This window comes from Pleurodeles waltl, chromosome 2_2, assembly GCF_031143425.1.
Source record: "Pleurodeles waltl isolate 20211129_DDA chromosome 2_2, aPleWal1.hap1.20221129, whole genome shotgun sequence".
NCBI lineage: Eukaryota > Metazoa > Chordata > Amphibia > Caudata > Salamandridae > Pleurodeles > Pleurodeles waltl.
The window spans coordinates 213,166,493-213,190,007 of NC_090439.1; the positions used below are offsets into that span (position 1 = coordinate 213,166,493).

The 23,515-nt window shown below is 43.0% G+C and overlaps 1 protein-coding gene across 1 annotated transcript in view; it reads left to right on the forward strand.

The window, feature by feature from the left end:
- The window catches only part of DNAH5 (dynein axonemal heavy chain 5), a 4,110,061-nt gene that overhangs the window by 3,022,898 nt on the left and 1,063,648 nt on the right, over positions 1-23,515 (forward strand). Inside the window, exon 51 of the mRNA XM_069219645.1 lies at positions 12,651-12,849. Within this exon, the coding sequence (XP_069075746.1) occupies positions 12,651-12,849 (199 nt within the window). The remainder of the gene's footprint in view (positions 1-12,650; positions 12,850-23,515) is intronic.

A 23,515-nucleotide genomic window follows, 5' to 3' on the forward strand; every position in this document is an offset into this window, starting at 1 on the left:
CTTCAGAATAAAGTGGATTAAATAGTAATACTTGTATGCTCGTGCTATCTTGATATTCCAGTAAATATGTTTGTTTGTCATATGTGAAGTTCAACATCATGGCTGTCTGCACGCTTGTAAAAAGAAACAATGTTTACAAGCAATAGCATTGTCCTGAGATATTGAGAAACCAAGGAATTTTCCTTTTTCTGATTTTACTCTCCTGCCCCGAATATATGAACATGTGGATGTTGTTTGCTTGCAGAAGAGGACAGGGGTGCTTACATCCCTCTGCAGTTGCTCAACTTGATTCCTGCTTCCCTCCGCAAGCTCCGATGGCTTGGCTAGGTTACTTGGTTTCTACCATAATACCAACCATCAGGTATACAGTGGAGAGAGTATTGGTGAGTGTTTGATTGCTGAGTGAGCAGATGTGGAGTTTCAGAGGTCAATCAGCATATTGCAGCATTGGCAGAAGCAGAGTAGGTGGCAGTGTGTGGCTTGCATCCCTCATCAAGGAGTTGAGTTGAGTTGAGTTGTTTGTCTAGACTTTTGTCTACACTTTCTTGATCGATCAAAAGCCACCTGGTGTCAGGCCAGGCCAAGATGTGCTGAGCCAGATTGTGCAAATGTTTTACCAAAAGAGGTAAACCGCTTCTGTAAGACACACCTGATTGGAGTCATCTTGGAGCTAGCTGAGTCTTCCTGAAACTTTATTGACGGTAACCAAAATAGTGAGTCTTGTTCTTGTCCTTGGCATGCGAGTCCTGGTTTATTTATGTTTGACCTTGGATCCCTAGAGGAGTCCAAGGACACAATCTAATGACTAATGCCTGTTTGCAGTATGTTTTTTGTATGCTCCATGCTGATGCGTTGGAAGGTGCTTGGAGTGACTTGTGGCGTTTTGGTACTAGTTGTGTCAAAGTGCACATTGATTGTTTCAGTGTGGTAGAACCCTTCCTCTGTATTAAAATTTTAAATATCAATTTCATCTGTTAAACATGGGTTTGTAGCAATGGTTCTTAGTACTGTCACTTTTACTATCCCAGCTAAATGATACTCACTCTATGGGCCTCATTACAAGGATTTTGTGCTGCCGTAGCGTCATTTTCTTTTCTTTTACGCTAAGGCGGCGCAAAACACTTCCCCACCCCATACCATATTTACAAACTTGCAGAATATCACCATTGTGCCCGTTTGTAAAGCCGTGCACCACAATATACCTGTGCCAGGTATAATTTATGCAAGGGAGGCATTTTCCCATTAAAAGCCCTGCAGAAATGGGTCAGTGAAATCTACAAGATTTCATTGGGTCATGCTGCGCCAGCATAGCGTCATTTTTTTAGCGCCTTCACAGGTCAGGCATTAAAGGTGATGCTGTGCTGTTGTATATGAGGCCCCCTTAACATTTTCATGCTAGGCCAGCAATGTTAAGGTTTAGCGCCCCAATAGCTTCAGAATTTCTGATGCTGTTGTGGACACTTTGCTTCATGGAGCACTGTATTGTAAACACAGTGCTCCCATGGTGTCATCTGGGGGGATGAGGGGGCGCATGACAGTGCTAGAAAACTGGTGCATTGCTCAGGATGCATCAGGGTCTTGTAAAAGAGTCCCTATGTCTCTGACCTTTGCTGGGAGCCCTTCTGTGTTCTAGCTTAACAAGCACAGTTTGCAGGAGCTGGGTCCAGCATTTCTTGAGTACTATATGCAGTACTATATGCAGTTTATGTGTGACCATCCTATTTGAGTAGCATGTTGGTTGATTGTGGGCTGTTGAGCATTTATATGTGGGAAATATAGATTGAAATGTCAGCATAGCGTAGGTTTAATGTTGGCAATGACCTACGCACCTTAAAAAGTTGTGTGGTTGCAAACACACCACCCAACATGCAATATACCTCAGAAAAAGTATCAAGCCTAATAGACTAAACAATACTTTATCTTGAAGATGGCACACTGTACTTGATATGAGAATTATCCAATGAAGAGAAAGTGACCATGACCTCTTTGTGGCTGACCTTTGTCCACCAGAGGTAAATCAAATAAGCAGAAGATGGCGTGTCCCCAAATCTGGGCAACCTAACTCTAAATCCCAACTGGAGGAAAATAAGATGGGAGCACTTAGTGATGGTAAGACGAAAAGTGGGAATAGTAAAAAGTATGCCAAACTAAGGAAGCAGAAATTTAGCAAACTTCTCAAACTGAGCAACCATTGGTATTGAAGAACATTTCAGTGTTTTGAGTGACTTTTGTCTGTAACCTCAAAAACTGGGAGTAAACTGACCACATGATTAATCAGCAGATCTGGCACCTTGTCACTGGAGAGGTTGAACCAAGAATGTCTGTCCTAGAAAAAGGCACTATCACTTGTATTAAATGGAAGGCACAACCCTAAACTGAGCAACCCATGCCTTAAAACATTGTGAAAAAAGTCTTCTAAAAGAACCAAAAAGGCTCAACCAAAGAACTGAAAAAAAAAGGCTTTCTGCTGCTCGGGCTGTCAGCCAGAGAGAATGACACAACCAGATGTTGGGCCCTGGTCAGATGTGGGAGTGAAGGTGTAAAGAAGAACTTGGAATCAGGGATCAACTGCATCAAATGGACAAACCACTTTATCTCCTTGTATAAACACGAATCAAACACTGTGAGGGCCAAAGATGGCAGAGAGGTCAATGACACACACAACCTAGCCCCAAAGCCCATATGTGTCCATTGCAGCGCCACATACAAAGCTGCTGATGACGCATATACCCCAGACTCATGCCTCGTGCCCCTGGAATTTTCAGAGGTAGAAATCTGAAGGGCGATCTTAAGCCAGAGACCAAGAAAACCACTAGGTCCAGACAAAGTTCCATTGGATGACGTGTAGATTAAATGCCATCTGGCTCCACCAGGAATTACCTTCTTGGAAAAAACACCATTATAATTCCCATCCACAAAAAGGAAGCCGCAGAGACCTGATCAATATAGGCAAAATTCCTTCTTAGATGCTGCAGGGAAAATCTATGGGGAGTTGTTACCAAATTGCCTCCTGGACTGGCCCAAGACAGCGGAATTCCGGCTGAGATCCAAGCTGATTTTCGGAAAGGAGCCAGTAGACCAGGTAATGAGGTTTGACCTCATATGTTCAAATTATACAGAGATCAGGACATTCTCCTTATACATGACAAGAAAACAGGCTGCTCCCAGAAAACTAATTTTTGCCCTGTAAAATCTATATTATAGTAATACATCCAGGGTCTGATATGGCAAGAGAGGCAAGTGCACCCCAGAGATGAACAAAGAGTGCAACAAGGCTGCCTGCTTGCTTCCCTTTTCTTCAACATCCTCATAAATGACAATGGCCAAACACTCTCAGACCTAGACCTAGATGTCCCCAAACTAAGAGGAAATAAAATCCCACCATTAATCTTCAATTACGATTCAGCCATCCTATCGCAGACAGAAGGATCAATGCACCAGTTTCCTAATGGCTTTGACAAATATTGCTCCTATATAACATTGAATATGAATGCTAATGAAACAAAATTTAAGATGTAGCAAGCATTTTGCACGTCGCACGTGCAAAAAGCACATCACAATGCACAAACCTCATTTAGCGATTCTGTAACCTGGTTACCGAATCGCAAAACAGGTTTGCGAGTCGCAATTAGGAAGGGGTGTACCCTTCCTAATTGCGTGTTGCAGTGCAATGCAGGATTGGTTTGTCCCAAACCAATTGCATTTTGCACCCATGTCAAATGGGTGGTAACCCATTTGCAAAAGGGAAGGGGTCCCCATGAGACCCCTTCCCAGTTGTGAATGGCAATGCAAACATTTTTTCAGAGCAGGCAGTGGTACTTTGGACCACTGCCTGCTCTGAAAAAATGAAACAAAATTGTTTCATTTTTCGTTTTTGTAATGCATCTCGTTTTCCTTTAAGGAAAACGGGCAGCATTACAAAAAAAAAACTGCTTTATTAAAAAGCAGTCACAGACATGGTGGTCTGCTGTCCGCAGCAGGCCACCATCCCTGTGAGGGCCGCCATTCGCAAGGGGGTCGCAAATTGCGACCCACCTCATGATTATTTATGAGGGGGGCATTTGCGACCCTCTTGCGATCGCAGATGGTGTCAGGGACACCATCCAACATTCGGAATTGGGACTCGCAAATTGTGAGTCGCTCTGACTCGCAATTTGCGGGTCGCAATTCTAAATGTTGCTACATCTGGCCCTTTGACCTTCAAAGAAACTTGAATCAACCTTAAAAATCTATGGATATAACCCCAAAAGAGTGAAAAACTTTGAATACCTTGGCTAAGGATTTGATGGCAAGCTGTTTTAGGGCCCAAATGTTTAAAAGCAAGGCCTCAGCGAGGCAGAGTAGAGGCACAATCATCTGATTCACCAACAGTTATGGTGGAAGATCCCCAGAGTAAGCTATCTACACCTATTAAGCCAAAACAATGTCAGTGGGTTGCTAGAGGCCAAAATAAAAGGCTACAGGAGAGCCAAGCACGGAACAAATTCCTGCAGCAAATGCTTTACCTTGATTCCATCACACCAATGGGAGCCCTCCAAGTCAAGTTGAGAAGTCTAGGTATAGACTCACTAATCTCCATCAATCCAATTGTTTATTAGGCTAGGCTGTCAAACAACAAGTGCCTAATCCGCGACAAAGCAGCCCTCTTAAATATCCTTGCAAACCAAGGCTCAACCAAGCTTCTGTGCCCAGACCATGTTGTTGCAACTTTAGAAACAAGATGTCCAGACTTCTCAAACAACACCTACACAGTGTGAACACACACTGTAAAGACTATCAAGAAGCTCCACGCTGGTTATATGAGAGCCCATACAGCTTTGCTTGGAGGTTACCTACCACAGTGTTATACGGTTATCAAATCATACATTAATTACAAACCTTAATTACGTAGCATTGTCCCAGAGGGAAAACAAATTCTTTATCTGAAATTCAGACTCTGAACCCTACAAGTGCTGACCTACACCAAAAATGGCCAAATAGTACAACTAGCAGTAATAATTGCCCATGCGGACTTGGGGGACATGTCTGTCACACATTTCATGCTCTTGTGTACATACACATTGGGGCTCCAAAGGCAGTCCCTTCAACCATTGTTCTTAAACTACAACATAACGGGGGGTTGCTAGGCATTTTCACTTTACCTCAGGGCTGACTCAGAACTCTTGTTCAAGAAGGTGGCTCTTTACATCTTTGGACATGGAAATTGACCAGAACTAATCACCACCCCTAGAATGTGAATAAACGTTCTAAGATGTGGTGCATTTTAAGGCCTTGCTGAAATCAGTGATCAGGCTTTATGTTTTTTTTTCTCCACATTATAAAGTGTCTGAAATGCATAGAATTGAAGCTATAGTCCTTATTAAAACACTTTTTGTTTTTATAATGGTGCAAACTGATCCTCTTTATGTAATATAGAATTTTCCATAGATTAGAATATAAGGACAGACTATCTCGAGTTGTTCATTTGTGATTTTTGCAGATGAATATTTATTTTTATCGAGCGGACTAATACACATTTTGCTTTTTGATATTGATATGCTCATATTAAATGGCCCCAGTTTGCCAGCCTACACTTAAAAGAAAGGTATCTTGCTGTAGCTATTAAGCTGAATCTCAGACACTAATACAACTAGAATGGTTTTATTGCTAAATGAGCTTCTGATCTTTTACAATCCCATTGTTGCCCTGTTAAATTGTTTATTCTGGTTTTAGATTATGTACATCCCAGTTTATGGGGGAGAGCCATACACTTCGAATTACCTCAGTTTCAGCCCTGGAGTGTAGCATTAATTCCCCTCTCTTCAGCCCTATAGTGAGTTCAGTGTGTTACTGTCTACACAGTGTGGCCACGATTTTATAATGAAGCTCATGGACAAATCTGCCAACGACTCAAACCATAAAGTGAATCTGCTGATATTAATTTAAAAAAAATGCCAACTCTCTAATCTATTAGGAAGAAAATGAACAAATACACCCAAACTGGTTATATAAGGTTTAGAAAGGGGATTAGTCATCGACTGTTGGGTGAAACAAAGTCCCAAAGGAGTGGAAATATGACTGTGGAGGAAGCAGAAATATTGGAGCCACCCATTAGTGATACCAAGAGAAGCCACCAGGGTGGTAAATGCAATGTAGAATCACAGATTTACGAAAAATGCATAGCAGGGCTTGCAAAGAATACAAAAAACTAAAATATCCCTGATTTTTGCTATTAAAAAAGTTTCTAGTAAATAATTTTGGTCACTCCAAAAAAAGCAAAAAATAAAACAAGAAGAAAAGTTTTGAGAAAGGGTCCTAGAATAATTAGGTTTGAGGAAGAGTAAATCAAAAATTAAGAAATTAGAGAAAGAGGGATGAAATATTTAAACCCAATGGCACAACATTTCTCCCCAACTCATATGACTGGAAAGCAAAACATCAGAAAGGCAGAAAATGTATTGGAAACAGTGCCCACATTACTAATTTACAGTGTAGAAATAAATGATGAGTCTATAAGTAGGAATAACAACAAAAACAATAATGAGAGTGTTACTCAACATTCAAGGGGTCTTGTGGAAAATGCCACTCACATCTTGAAATTTGCCCCACAGAGAATCGCCTTCTTTGCTAATCCACTCTCCCCCATCTTAAAGATAAACCAGGTCCCTGCCTCGTGTAAAGGAAGTATTTGAACTCCAATGTATAAAAAAGGGGATTGATCTTGCCCAGAAAACTGTAGTACAATAGCCTTAATGGATGCATCTGGAAACATTTTCACTAGATATTTATTAAGATTCCTAATAAACTGGGTAGAGCCAGCAGAACATCTGCCTATAAAACAAATTGTATTGAGGTCTAACAAATCTACAATTGATGAATGCTTTGCTTTAAGGATACTAATACAGAAGTATATTAAAACTGAGGGAAGTCAACATTATGCAGGTTTAATCAATTTAAGAGCTGCATTTAATTCAATCGATCAGAATCTGATGTGAAGAAGAATGGCAAATTAGGGTATACCTTCAGGATAAATTGATAAATGTATTAGACAGTGGGTATTGGGACAAAGTCCAGCTAAGTGAAAATCTGGTGGTAGCTAAGAAGATTGATAAACCAAATAGTCTTGGTCCGAACTGTACTTTGGCACCTCTTTTGTTTGCTAGTTATATCTCTAATTCACAGAATATTTACAACAATCCTAGACTTTTCCTTCCACTTTCGAGATGCAGCATTACGATTTTATTCAATATTCTTGTTTTCTGCATAGGACAACCAGTGCTAGTCACTATAAAGACTTCTTAACATTAAGGCCCGTATTTATACTTTTTGACGCTAAACTACGCTAACGCAGTTTAGCGTCAAAAATTTTTGCGCCGGCTAACGCCATTCTGAAGCGCCATGCGGGCGCCGTATTTATTGAATGGCGTTAGCCGGCGCAAGCAGACCGGCGCTGCCTGGTGTGCGTGGAAAAAAACCACGTACACCAGGCAGCGCCGGCGTAGGGAAAAATGGCGTTAGGGCGTCTTAAAATGGCGCAAGTCAGGTTGACGCTAAAAAATCGTCTTAACCCGATTTGCGCCATTTGAAACGATGCCCAGACGCCATTTACATGACTCCTGTCTTAGTAAAGACAGGAGTCATGCCCCCTTGCCCAATGGCCATGCCCAGGGGACTTCTGTCCCCTGGGCATGGTCATTGGGCATTGTGGCATGTAGGGGGGCACAAATCAGGCCCCCCTATGCCACAAAAAAATAATAAAAAAATAAAAAAATTATACTTACCTGAACTTACCTGAATGTCCCTGTGGTGGGTCCCTCCATCCTTGGGTGTCCTCCTGGGGTGGGCAAGGGTGGCAGAGGGGGTCCCTGGGGGCATGGGAGGGCAGCTGTGGGCTCATTCTGAGCCCACAGGTCCCTTAACGCCTGCCCTGACCCAGGCGTTAAAAAGTGGCGCAAATGCGGGGTTTTCTGCCCCGCCAACTCCCGGGCGTGATTTTTGCCCGGGAGTATAAATACGACACATTTGCGGCGCAGTCATTTTTTTGGACGGGAACGCCTACCTTGCATCTCATTAACGCAAGGAAGGCGTTCACGCAAAAAAATGACGCTCTTTCCTCATACTTTGGCGCTAGACGCGTCTAGCGCCAAAGTATAAATATGGCGTTAGTTTTGCGCCAAATTTGCGTCGAAAAAAACGACGCTAATTCGGCGCAAACAGAGTATAAATATGCCCCTAAATTTACACACATGTACTGCTTTTGAATACCACGGACCCTGTCTTGTGAACTATAAGGCCTACATAGGGGTGACTTCTTAGTTTTTAAAATTGACATTTTGACCAGTAAAATGGGTTTATTTTTTGACAGGTTGAATTTCAGTGTTTAAATCGCCACAATCAGGCTACAGTGCTAGGCCTGAAGGTATGTTTTACACCTTCACTGCAGTGGATGGCGCAATGGGTGCTGCAGTACATACTGACATTCAACTTACATGTCCTTGGTACTTTATGTACCATATAATAGGGGCTTGTATGTCAGTTAAATATACTCATGAGGAGTATATCAATTTCATTGTGTTGAAAGGAGGAGCACAGGCGTATTTAAAATTGTTAGCAGGGGCAAAGTGCACAAAGTTCATTAGCCAGCATAACAAATCAAGGGCAAAATCTGGGGATGCACTATGCAAAATATGGTGATTCCTGCATGCCCCTTTTATTTAATTGATGAATTGCCCTTGTTGCATATTATCTTTTTTGTAGTGATTTGCATGACCATAGAAAAGTACTACTATTGCCTATAATGAGTACTTAAGTCATACTTGTAATGCTCGATTATATATTGAAATGTGAAAATAGTTATTTTCCTTATAAAGGAATGGTTTGTTCTTCATTAAACAGGCTTTAATTAAGCTACCACAGTGGCTGGTCGCTTTCCAGCTGGCCAGGAACCAACTGTCACAGCTTGGAATGCAACCACTCAAGCACCTCTCAAGCACCTCTCATGGAAGCTCATGGAGATTCCATCCTAAAACAAAACACACAAAGCACATCACTTTACAACACATCTCGTTCCCTCCAATGAATACAAACATAGTGGTAGTACAGGATTCCTGTGACTCAACAGAAGGAAAGGAAAATGCAAGGAAATGAATTAATACCTAACTAACACAATCCTGCTAATATCCAGATGGCCTCTGATCTCTTACACTTCTTCCTATTCCAAACATGGTATGAACATTTCTAGAACTGATGCACAAATTCCACTCCACCACAAAAAGGGAAATAAACATAAACTACAGCCACCATTTTTCTTTTCATTACACTCTTCTCCTCTCTGAGATAATGCACACAGCCACCATTTTTTCTTTTCATTACACTCTCCTCCTCTCTGAGATACTGCACATCTATGAGGATTCCACTGTTCACCATTTTCCAGCTGAATGTAATAGTAAGGAACACATTTAACCTTGAAAGGACCTTTAAACTTAGATAACTTTTATTTATTACTCTTCCAGTCTGGACCTTCTTCCAATCACCAACATTTATTGCTCCCTCCTTCCTCCTGGCATTACTACATAAGGGCACCACCACACAACACTTAATCCTTCACCCCTGGTTGCACTAACTTAGTAACCAGTACTCTTCCTCTCATTATTTCAAAAGGAGATTTATGAGTACTTTCTTGTACAGTGGTACGATACCCCAAAACATTTCATCCACCAACATTCCCACATGTGGACCACTAGCAACAGCTATCTGAATAATGCCTTTCACCAAACCATTTGCTCTCTCTTCAATACCATTGCCCTAAGGGTCGTGAGGTGTGATGATGTGTAATACCAAAACCCAACCAAAAGGTTTTCATCTTCTGGGAAGCTCCTGGGAAAATATAGCCACACAAAAAATGCCTTTTCAATAGAAACCACTAGGTAGCCACTAGGTAGTTATAGTTAGGACCATGTTTCCATGTAAAAAACATTTGTTGGCTTGCCTATACTATATCTTCCACGCCGTTTGACAACTCTTCCCAGAATTTTCCAAAAACAGTGCCCCGGTGATTCTTGTTTGGCACGGGAAGTTTCGGTATGATCCACCAAGCCTGGTCTGAGAAGAAGGGGGTGTTTTCCATGTTCATTCTCATAGGACCTGACAACACTTCTACAGCCGAAACACTGGATGGAATGACACCAAATTTGGCAGAAAGCTAGCTGTCGGTATGCTTTTTGTTATTATGTGTAAAATCCGTTCAGCAGTTTAGTAGATATCTAAGGACAAACACATTTTATATCTCAGGCCGCGAATACATCAAAATTCACTAATTTTCGTGAATACGTGTGTGAAAAGAAGCATTGCAATTGGCTGGCGGCAACCTGGCTAGAAAGTTGACAGTGCCATTTTATTTTACCGGACACAGTCCCCGGAGGTGAAAATCTAAATTTAAAGGGACATAAGGGGTCAGTGTGAAGGTACCCTGACCCCAGGGGTGTGATATACATGTGTTTTAGGGGCTAATTACAGATTTATTATAATTTTGCGTCACAGCATGTGATGTTTGACAACATTTGTTTACTTACTTGAAAAAATTCGCAAAATATTTGCGATTATAGGAAAATTTGAAAGAAAAAACACTGACTCATTCATACGCTTGTTCATTCACTCATATATGCATTCAGAGGCTCAGATGAATTTCTGTAGTTTTGTACGAGTAAATTCTGAACCTAACCATAACGTTCCTGTAACCTTTGTTTTTTTCAGTGAATTTTACACCCATATATATATATATACACACACACATATATATAAATATATATATATATATATTATTATTATGTTGATTACAGGAGCCTTTCACATAGCTTAAGATGTCTCTAGGCCAGGCATAAATAAGTCTCAGCTTTCATTTCATGAGCCACCTTCTAAGGAAATGGATTTCATAGCCCCATAGTGGCAAAATTGATTGTTCAGATACATCCTGTGGACTCATTTGCTTATGCACCCTATTGGTAAAACCACAAAGAGCCTTCTCCTTGCTGCGGCTGCTTGACAACCTATTGAAGTCAAGACATATGAGAGGAAATAGCAGAGTAACTAGAACACCTACATTTCAGGCACTGGCTACCTACACAGTCCAACTCTCAACTGGTCCGGCCACTGAGCTAAATTCCACGCAGACGGAGAGGTGCTTTACACTAAAATCGCTTATTTGTTGGAGTTTTTAGTGAACTGGCTAGCATCTATTCTGCAACGGTTACCGTACAAGATTGGAATGTATTTGTAACACCCATTTTGGTGCGGCTTAGCAAATGAGGAGTTATGTGTAAATAACATTGACGTGGAAAGAGATATCAGGGGCCATATTTATACTTTTTGACGCAAAACTGCGCTAACGCAGTTTTGCGTAAAAAAAATTTGCGCCGGCTAACGCCATTCTGAAGCGCCATGCGGGGGCCGTATTTATTCAATGACGTTAGCCGGTGTTAGCCGCCGGCGCTGCCTGGTGTGCGTGAAAAAAAATGACGTACACCAGGCAGCACCGGCGTAGGGGAATATGGAGCTTGGGCGCCAAAAAATGGGGCAAGTCAGGCTGAGGCAAATTTTTCGCCTCAACCCGATTTGCGCCATTTTTTTCGACTCCCAACCCCCATTGAAATGACTCCTGTCTTAGCAAAGACAGGAGTCATGCCCCCTTGCCCAATGGCCATGCCCAGGGGACTTCTGTCCCCTGGGCATGGTCATTGGGCATAGTGGCATGTAGGGGGGCACAAATCAGGCCCCCCTATGCCACAAAAAAAAATGTAAAAAAATACTTACCTGAACTTACCTTAAGTTCCCTGGGATGGGTCCCTCCATCCTTGGGTGTCCTCCTGGGGTGGGCAAGGTTGGCAGGGGGTGTCCCTGGGGGTATGGGAGGGCACCTCTGGGCTCCTTCCGAGCCCACAGGTCCCTTAACGCCTGCCTTGTCCAGACGCTAAAAAACGGCGCAAAAGCGGCTGGACGTCATTTTATTTGACCCGCCCACTCCCGGGCGTGAATTTTGCCCGGGAGTGTAAATACGGCGCACATGCCTCGGAGTCACTTTTTTAGACGGGAACGCCTACCTTGCATATCATTAACGCAAAGTAGGTGTCCACGCTAAAAAATTACGCAAACTCCATGGACTTTGGGGCTAGACGCGTCTAACGCCAAAGTATAAATATGGAGTTAGTTTTGCGTCGGAATTGCGTAAAAAAAAACGACGCAATTCCGGCGCAAACAGAGTATAAATATGCCCCCAGGTACTTAGACGAGCGTTGAGAAAGACGCCAAATAGACATTGTAGAGAAAGGAGTTTAAGATTGATGCAGTCTACTAATAAATGGTAATAGGAAAAAAGAGGATGGGAGTTGAGGTACTGTTTCATCATTTAGTCTTCGCTAAAAGACAGCATATATTATTAAAAGTAGTAAACAGAGATGAGTGCAATAACTTGTTACTCTGCAAAGAAACACGATTGACTAAAAGACATGACTTTTTTGCTCCACCACTTAATTGACAATAGCTTATTAGCAACAGTATATTTCAAGGTGGAAAGCCAGGTGTAGGAAGGACAAATGTGCTATTTGATCTTTGCAACATGAAAGCTGATGCTTTATAATCGAGCGTCTTATCTTATTCTTTAAATTGTTTTAAAACAGATGCTGTTGAAGTTATGGAAACATGAATGCAAGCGCGTCGTTGCTGATCGTTTCACTACCTCCGAAGACGTCGTTTGGTTTGATAAGTCATTAGTGAAACTGGTGGTGGAGGATTTCGGTGAGGCAAAAAAGGCTCCGGTGGACGTCGGAGTTGATGCCTATTTTGTAGATTTTTTAAGGGATGCACCAGAAGCAACAGGTAATCATAACCGAGTTGCAATTAAAGTTGAGCTTCCATCTCTGCATAAACATTCAATTGTGAATTGCACCTGTGCTTTTGGCAAAACATAGTCACTTTCTGTTGCCCACGTTTGCTCCTATAACTTTGTTTTTCTATCTGATTGTATCCTCCCAGACGCACCAAATCCCAGTCCTAAGAGTAAAAACTAAGGGGGCTGAGTTAAGAAAAGTGGTGCTGCACCCACTGCAGCGCCACTTTCCTTGCGCCCCTTAGCGCTCTCCCCCTACCGCCACCATGTGTGCGCCATATTTAAAATACAGCACACCATGGCGCAGGGTAGCGGGCAATAGCATCAAAATTCCTGACGCTGTTGATGTACTATGTACTCAGTTTACATAGGGGCCCATTGTATTCAATGGCATGCTTTCTTTTAGAAGAAGGTGTTCAAAGTACCCAAACAATTGCGCAAGGAAATCTCTTAGATTTCCTTGCGCCATTTTTTCAGCCCCCCCTTACGGTGGAGCGCCCCCTTTGCATACATTATGCCTGGCGCAATATATAATGTAGCACAAAGGTTTACAAAGTGGCGTAATGCATGGATTGCGCCACTTTGTAAATATGGCGCAGCGTTTTTGGCCATCTAACGCCACATTAGAGAAAAAATAAATTACACTAATGTGGCTGTTAAATCTGTCCCTAAATGTTTATTTCTAATGCACACACTTCTTGTTGAGTTCGTAGGAGGAGAACATCCTTATTTTCAAATTGCTGTTTAGTCGTAGTTGCTTGAGTAAAACATTGTTGCTTTATCTGGTGTTTTTTTGAGTTGTTAAATGGTTTAGCATTAAGCAAGTTTTCTATATTGTTGAGCACAGTTTCTCTTGTGGTGTGGGACTCTCTTAGATAGCATAATATCGTATTATCTCACCTTTAGATGATTACAGGAAACTGATCTTAAGCAATACATTGAATACACAATCCCTCTGAACTGAGGTTCATACTGGCGTGCTTGGAAATTGCAGGTGTATTTGTGCCATGGCCTCTTTCCTATGATCATTAAGTTTATTGTATTTGCCTTTTCATTTTTAAGGCTTTGGAACTGAAAGTAAATCTAACTTACATGAGGTTAACCTGTCTCTGAGTACCCCACCAACCTTATCATTTGGTGATACACCAGATTGAAAGCGGCTTTTTTAGGCATTTCTCTTACTTGATATTATATTTTTTATTTTCACACATTGGGGTTTCTGTTAGTCGAATTGCAGTGAAGTTTATGCATGAAACAAATATATGAGGTGTTGGAAATTGTCTCTCTCTAATGGGCCACCCCAAACCTTTTGCCTTCCTCCACCTCTTTTTCTCACCTCATTTTTGTTGGCTTTAGAACTCTGTGCATTTCATCAATCCTAACCAGTGCTAAAGTGCTTGTGCTGTCTCCTTGAAATATGGAAACCTTGGCGTACCCACAACTGGCATACTTACTTTACTTATAAATCCCTAGTAAAGTGCACTATATGTGTATAGGGCATGTAAATTAAATTCTGCTAGTGAGCCTGCAGCGCTTTATGTGCAGGTTGACTACCACATCAAGTTGGAGCTTAAAACCCCTTGCCAAGCCTGAAAGTCCCCTTTTATTATATATCAGTCACCCCTAAGGTAGGCCCTAGCCAGCCCTTAGGGCACAATGCTATGTAACTAAAAGATAGTACATGTACTTTTACCTTTTACATGTCCTGGTAGTGAAGAACTCCCAAAGTCATTTTTCAGTACTGCAAGGCCTACTCCTTTCATAGGTTAACATTGGGAATTCCTTACACAATTTTAAGCTGTAATTCCTGCTTAGAAAGGAGTAGCTATGTTATGATTTCAAAACCTTAGAATGGTAATGATAAATCCTCTTTACTGGTAAAGTCAGATTTAACGTTACTATTTTAGAATGTGGGCAAGTCTCTGCTCTTACAGCAGTGTGTGCCTGCAGCATGGCTCCAATACATGTCTAGGGTTGATGACAGCTACACTTTGTCCATGTCCCTCTAGACAACCACAAAGTGCAGGAAGGTTAGGTGTGTCTGAGTGCTTATCTGCATTCAGATGGCTTTTCCTGGGCAGGAAGGGTAGAAGGGGGTGACACACCTGAATAGGTAGTTCCTGACCCCACAGAAAGGACTAACTACCCCCCACTGATAGGCTGGAGCCAGAGCAGAGGAAGAAGGATACCTGTGCACTTCAAAGACCCTTCTTTGAAGTCACCCCAACTTCAAAGGCACATTTGGCTATATGTACTGGGTCTCTGGCCCCACAAAATCAGACACTTCTGGAACTACAACTGTACTCTGTCAGAAGAACTGCTGTGCTGCATCAAGGACTGTCTGGACTGCTGACCTGGAAGGACTTCTTTTTTTCTTTGCTTCCTGCTGCTATCTGAACTTGCTGAGGGAGAGCTGGACTCTGCCTTGCATCCCAAAGCAATCTCCTAGTGATTGTTGGCTTGCCTTCTGTTGCTAAAGACTCAAGGATATCAAAGTCTCAACCCCTGCTCCTGTGCCTGGTTTACTAGAAGTGGACCCAGAAATGTTAATCAGCAAAGTCAATGCATTTCCTGCCTGCTGGAAGCAGCATCTGACGCATCAACTCTGTTGCGGGAGTAAAACCAGCACATCACACTCTAGGCCCGAGAAGCACCTCCCGAACTGCTGCATCAACTGATGCATCCCCTGCCTGCCTGAAGAAGCACCTGGCACATCATCTTCAAAGCAGCACTGAAACAACCACATCGCATCCATCACTGAAGGGAGATCAATGCATCCCTTCAACAACATGGAGAAAACCAGCTCATAGACTTCGGAATCAACGCATCACGGCTTGGACACTCATCTTCAGAAACCAACACATCACCATCAACACATGTGAAAAATCAATGCATCCTTTAACTTTGGGATTAATATCAACACATCCACCTACACATCGACCCCACATCTTGTGTCAGCAACTAGGATCAAGGTACTCTGTTTCCCAGCCCTGCGTGGCTCCTGCACGCAGCCAATGCTTCATCGTGGTTGGCTTGAACTGTTGACTTTCCCAGTTCCAACGTGACCTCGAGTAACCCCTAATGTGCTATTTGTTTCTAAGAGCTAGACCTCTTTTCTTCTTCTAAAATTCATAATTCGATTTCTACTTATTTGAGTTTTGTCATTTTGGTCTGTATTTGTTTATGTAAGTAATGCCTATATTTCTAAACCTGTGTGGAGTCTTTCTGTGGTGTTTTAATGTGTGTGTGTGTGTGTGTATATATGTCTGTTTCACAAATACTTTACACATTGCCTCTTGGGATAATCAATCAATCAATCAATCAGAGAACTTATTAAGCGCACTATGTACCGCGCTGAGGGGGGGGGGGGGGGAGGGGGGAAAGCTGCTAGCGTTCGAAGATCCAAGTCTTGAGGAGTCTCCTGAAGGTGACTGCTCTGTGCCAAGATACCAAAAGGTGAGCACAGGTTATCCTTTAGTGTGAATCTGACTTAGCCTGACCAGAGTGGTGGTCCCTATTTGGACTGGGTGCATACCTCTGCCTACTAAATATCTTATTTCTAACATTTGGCATCTGAGACTTCTAACTACAGATTCCTTACCACAGAAATTCTCCAGGCATCAGACTGTATCCAGAAAAGTTTTTATGAGCAGTAGCCCTGCATGCCGGACTCCCGGCTCCAGCACCTCCGTCAAGAGGTTTTTCTTGACTGCCATTGAAGGCAACTGATGGTCAAGGGCCTCAGCTACCCTCCTTACCACCATTGCATAAGGATCACACTCCTCCAAAGCCAAAGTAGGGGGGAAAGCATACCAGTATCTGATGAAGTATCCAGTCCACTGGCTTCACCCAGTTCCTCACACCAGTCCATACTGAGATCTGCAAAGGGCTAGTTTCCTAAGGGCCCAATTACCCTCTTTAATTCTTTCCCAAAACCTAGAACACAGGAATAGGGCTAAGGCTCCGACCTGGAAGGCATGACCAGAAACAACGTCAGTCAACGCCATTCCGGCTCCATTTCAGAGTCGGGTATCAGAAGGGTGGTGGCACTGCTGATGGGCACCAGCAGCTCCAGGAGCATTGGCATCAGGACCAGCGTGCGTTGAGATGGAACGACTGGCACTGTTCCAGATCCAGGAAAGGATCCACGGGGCCTAGCTGGGGTTGGGGCCAAAGCTGCCAGTGCAAAACCAGAAAGGGCCTCTGCCAATCCCTTGGTCCCTAAGGCGCACCTGCAGAGCGGAGCTCCCCAAAAAAAGGCCCAGGACCTCATAGAACTCTTTAATTTGAGTGGGGTTTCCTCTGGCTCCCAGAAACATGGTGAAGCACAGAGCTGTCCCAGACGCAGGCACTACCTTGAAGCCATGCCTCGATTGCTGATACTTCTGCTTCTCGTAGGCTGACAGATGCCGAGAAGTCGAAGACCAGTTCAACAACTTCTTCTTCTTATGGTGGGACTTCCCTGAGTGACCCGACGACTTGGAGTGTGAAGAGGATCTTGGAGTCTGTGACTGCTCCCAGGATCGTTCTCTCAACCAGGACCTCGAATGTCACAGCGTCACATGCCAAGCTTCCAGGACCTTGACGAATCATGTGCATCGGGTTGCAATCAGAACACAACTTCAGGTCGTGGTCAAACTTGAGGGACCAGAGGCATTCAAGATACCAGTCTATCACCGATATCAGAGAGTGACAGATGCCGCAGGGTTTGAAGTCAGACTTCTTAGATGACATTACCTGCCCCACCAGAAGGAAAACCTCAACAAAAACTCGACAAAACTTCAAAAAAAGTTAGTAAAACAATGACTGGGGATAGCTCGTCTCCGACTCAGCGCTGACTGTCATGAAAAGAAAAGAACTGACTTCAGCATGCATGGGTGGGGCCTATATAGGTGCCACAGACATAATTTCTGGCACGGGTGACTCTGACAACACACACAGAGTCGGTTGATGCCACCTACATTTGCAATGGGGTACTACTCAAGAAAAATCTTCCAAATTGAGTCTGACACCTAGAGAAATTCTAAGGTAAGGAATCTGCAGCTATATATAGGTGGTCATTCCGACTCTGGCGGGCGGCGGTTGCCGCCTGCCAGGCGGGAACCGCCATTTGGCCGCTCCGCGGTCAGAAGACCGCTGCCGGCATTCTGACCTTCCCGCTGGGCCGCCGGGCGCTAACTATGTTAGCGCCCGCCGGCCCAGCGGGAAGGAGGGCTGCAACACAGAAGCCGGCTCCGAATGGAGCCGGCCGTGTTGCGGCCGTGCGACGGGGGAAGTTGCACCCGTCGCGCTTTTCACTGTCTGCTAAGCAGACAGTGAAAAGCCGGCTGGGGCCCTGTTAGGGGGCCCCTGCACTGCCCATGCCATTGGCATGCCATGCCAGTGGCATGGGCAGTGCAGGGGCCCCCAGGGGCCCCAAGACACCTGTTCCCGCCAGCCTTTTCCTGGCGGTGACAACCGCCAGAAACAGGCTGGCGGGAAGGGGGTCAGAATCCCCATGGCAGCGCTGCTTGCAGCGCTGCCATGGCGGATTAGCCCAGATGGGGCAAAATCGGCGGGAAACCGCCAGCCCCGGTTTTCTGACCGCAGCTTTACCGCCGCGGTCAGAATGGGCTAGGAAGCACTGCCAGCCTGTTGGCGGTGCTTCCGTCATTCGTGGCCCTGGCGGTCTTAGACCGCCAGGGTCAGAATGACCCCCATAGTCTCTACCAGATAAGGCATTACCAAAGGTAAGTAACTGTGCTTTACATTTGTAATGGCATGGTCTGCTTCCTGGTTTACATAAAGCTTTAACCCACAACACCATATTGAAGACTTTCAGTTGGTACAAACACATTTACATCCTGGAGAATGCTTCATAAACTAGTGCTTCCATGTCCATTCTAAGAGCTAACATGCTTTTTCTGTGCCACGCAGAGATGCTAGTGTTTTGCTTGCACTCATCTGTCCTGAAACAAGTCTAGGTCCTTACACAGCACAGAGCTAGATAAAGCCTTTTCAGTAAGCATTGATAGCAAGCATTGCTATGTTATCGAGTCAAAGCCAAAACGTTGGCATTTTGAAGGTTTGAATGCCCATATCTATCATTAACTGAGAGTCCCTGCCACTGCTAGATAGAGTTAAAGTTGGTGACACAGTTCTCACAGCTTTCTAACATACTATTACTGTGTCAGTGCCCATCTTATTTGCACCACTTAAAACTGTAGAGCAGACATACACCCAACATTTGACCACATAGAGACACCCTACATACTCATGTAGTGCATGAGGTTCACTCGCACTGTTTGCAACTCTGAGTTCCTTCGACAACATGTTTAACCATCTCCACTTCCAATATACTAGTGTCTGGTTCTTGCCTCTGTTTACTGTGTTCCTGCTATCAGACTTGACCTTCCTTTGCTCCCATTACTTGACTAGATTATTTAACTTGACCAGTTCTCTGATCCTTGAATTTATTTCTCACAATGCCTCTGTGTGCTGTGCTTCCACTGTGCATACTTTTACTGTCTCCTGTCTTAGACCTAGGCAGAAAATATACAGCTGCAACCGCCATACACTTGATTGTTTCATTTACTGTTGCCAGTTGAAGCCCAACAAAAGTGCTGCTTTTAATTTTCAGTTATATGTCCATAGCACTGTTATTTTAATATCTAGAAGCAGTACACTAAAACAGCTTTCACGGTCCATACTGGCTATTGTTTAATCCGCAGTCCTGAATATCATGTGAAGACTTTGGGCCAGATTTACAACAAACTGGCGGAGGTCATAGCTGTGCAAAACTCAGCAGCATGCGCCGCACCAGTTTTGAAATGCAGGGATGTGCCGTATTTACGCACCCCTGCGTTTCCACCCGCACTGGTGTTAAATTTAGCTGCCTAGCGCCAACGCAGGCTTCCTTGCACATAGCACAAGTGTGTCTCTGTTGAGGGGATTGATCATTTATATGCCGAAAAGTGTCCCTTCCTGCACATAAGCAATTTACAATGGCAATTTGGTACTTCTATGTGTGTTGTATAATGCAACACTCATAGAAGTATCAAACTTCATTTTTGAATGATTGTTAATGTGCAGTAAGGGACACTAAAAACAATTTTTCATGGTGGTTTTGCTCTTTCTGTGTGTGCTGCACACACAGAAAAAGCAAAAACCAGGAGAAATTAAAGCATTTCCCCTTGTTGTGGCGTTAGTTTTTGGCGCTGCCACAGATTTACAGATTCTTGTAAATCTGGATCAGCGTCAAAAGCAATGGTGGTTGCTGTGGAACGCGCACAGCAACACCACACAAAAACTGCATTGAGGGGGCATATTTACAAAGCGGCGTTAAGCCATATAAAGTGGCTTAGCGCTGCTTTGTAAATATGCGTAATGCACACCGCCACTGGAGCACCACAAAAAGTGATGCTCCGATGGTGCTATGGGGCTTGTAAATATGCCTCTTTGAACCTTAATTTGTGCGATTGCCACGCTACCGTACCCATTATCACAGTACTGTTCTCAGTTAAGTACGGCAAGTATGGTATAATATTACAGCGTATAATCAGACCTACAAACATTCCATATTGAACGAAAAAAGTGCATTAATGAATAAAATATGTAAAAAAAATATGGAACCTCATGTAAAACTCAAAGCAAGTTGGTCTCACCTACCTCTTACCTCATATTCTTTTACTTTTACTTGAACTTGTCTTCTGATTTTTTCACAAAAAGATTATTCTTATAGTTGTCAACCATATTTCAATTATTTTTTCACATGTTAAGTATTGTAAATTGTTCATAACTGCTCGAAAAATAACCCCAAGAATGCCAGTTGAAAGCATGTCTCTGAGAGCTGCAGGCACTGGTTTTGGCTTTTACATGTCAATATCAATAGATTTAAACTTGAAACGGAAATGCTACAAAATTCTATTGTTCTTCACTGAAAATCTGTGTTAATTTTTTTTGTTTGTTATATTTCTTTATTGGGTATTAGCCAAATCAAAACATAAAGCAACAAAAAAAGATGGGCACATGCCCACACAGTCTCAGAAGTGGTATAGTCACACGTACATTGACATGTGCCAAAACGGGCGTTGGAGTACACTCCCATCCAGGGAACATACAAGATCAATATAACAACATTTTCCAAGTGTACTCATATGGTCATGTACTTTGGGTGACTGCCACGGTGTGAACTAAGAGTTAATAATCATCACAGGGTTGGGGATGACCTTTGTAACTGGTGATTATTCACTGCTCATAGTGGTCTGTCATCATCACTCTTGGAGAAAATCTGGGGTAAGTTGAATATTATCCAAAGTGCATTTTAACTTTTTCTGTGGGCTTAAGGACGGTAAAACATATAGTTGAAAAATACTCAAAACTAGTGTTTAGGCACATTCATTTTTAAAACAAGACTTTCCTTATGTCTTGCATGTGCACCATATGCCACTATTATCCATTCATTCACATTATATTTGACGAAAGAAGGCATGTGTAAATATCATTTTGATGACAATTCCTCTTCATACAAAAAGTATCATGTTTCAAACTATACAAGCTAGGTGCTGGATCTGAGGTTTTGTGCGAGAACAAATTCTACCCAAGCCCCAGCTTTAGCCTCAACTTCAACCCTAAATGTAAGGGAGTCAACTCCTGAGGGGGAGCCTTTTGCAGAGATTCTAGAGATCAAACAGTTGAAGTAATCTCATTATCCGACTACCTGCAGAAATCCTCTGAAATGCATAGTTCATCAACCAGTACCTCGCTCAACTCTGCCTCACAAGTCAATTAGGTGGAGCTCTTTGTGTGGCATATTCATTTTTATGCTCCCGGGCTGTGGAAGACGCTACAGATGGTGACAAGTAGGGGATACGTTCCTCAAAGAAACAAAGCGGCTCCCTCTCAGAGTTGCCAAATATGCAGCTAACTGCTCTTGCATGCCACGTGTGCCCCAAATCGATGCAAAGCAGTCTGCGGTCGGTGCATAAGGAGTCAAAGCCCTACTCCAGCCCATACACAGCTGTTGAAGAAGTTGACTACCCTGTTACAGAGCATATTTGAAAAGCCAGTCAAAACCCGCTGGTAAGGCTGAAAGAAGAGATTCTGCACTACACCATAACACAGAGCCATCATCAATACAAAGCAAATGCTGAAGGTAGTGACGAGCAAGTACAAAAACAGAAACTTACTTACCGGCATAGGCGATTAAAGTGTCACACGACCTCGAATCACTAGTGACGACCCAGGCTCAGGCATGAGGCCAATGCATGCAGCAGTTGCAGGTGACATCCTGTGCAACAAACGCTGCCTGAACAACATACACTCTCAAAGTCAGTAGATGGGAGCATGAAGTAGACCCGGCTACATTCCTAAAGCCACCACCACCGTTTGACACAGCGAAGAAACAGAACATAGATGATTTAATAGATGCACTAGAAGAAAAAGATGATAATATTACTAAATACTTTAAAAAAAAATTGCTGGTGATGGAGTGAAACAAGTGCTAAAGGAAATCCCACAAGCTTATGCGACATCATACAAAAGATTTTTTTAAAGCATTGGACGCCAAGTTTAATCCAATACACATGTCGACTACGAGAGTTACATCTTCAACCAAGCACCACAAAAAGCTGGTGAAATGATGGATGAATTTATTGAGAGGCTTGATGCACTTCTCAAACCCGGTAAGTTCTGTAACTTTAATGCACCTCAGAGTTAGTGATGGCTGCCTTTCAGACTCCTTCAGAAGATGCATGTTGAGAGAGCCATTCAGATTGGAGAAAATGCTAATGGCTGCAATGGCAGAAGAAAGAGCAGATCGACAAGCAGCTGATATGGAGGGAGGAACATGCATACTGAATCTGCATTGATCATAGAAAGCAAGCATAAGATCAAAATAGATGCACACAAGTCAATGTCCCTGAAGAAGAAAAAGTTATGCTTTGAATGTCGGTTTTAGTTTATCCATGAAGGTAAAATTCCAGTCATAGGACAGACATGCAAAGGCTGGGGGAAAGAAAACCACTTCATATTGGTCTGCAAAGTGAAAGAGAAACCAAATGCGTCCCAGCAAGAAGAGAAAATGGACGCCAGAAGGTTCCAGAATCATTCTCACCAAACCCACCAGTCCAAAAGGCAACATCAGTTATGAGAAGTAGAAACCAAGTATGGCCAATCATCGTCAAGTTCATCCTATAAAGGCTATTCAACATCATTATCAAGTGCTAGAAAAGAAGATGGATGTGCGTTAATGATATTGACTAAGGAACTACATGCATGTAGGATTAGATGCTTGCAAAGAAGATCAAAATTAAAAAAACAATCACCAAATGAAGGGACAAAATTCACTTGGATATTGTCCTAAAATTAAAACAAAAGTGAACAGTTGTCCCATAACCTTCATTATAGACAATGGTGTGTTGATTACCATCATGCCAGAAGAAACGTTCAATAGCATGTACCCTGTGCCACACTACTCCATCAAGTCCGAAGGTATACACGTCGCCTGCTTCTAAATCATTACAGAGTCAAAGGTCATTTACAGCAACCTGCAATATAAAAGGTTAGTGCAAGCACCAGTTCATGTCCTCCACTGAACTTCATCTAGTGCATGCCTACTTAGCTTTGCCACTGCTGCTGACATGGGGTTGATATCTCTCAAGTACAGCATCCATGGTC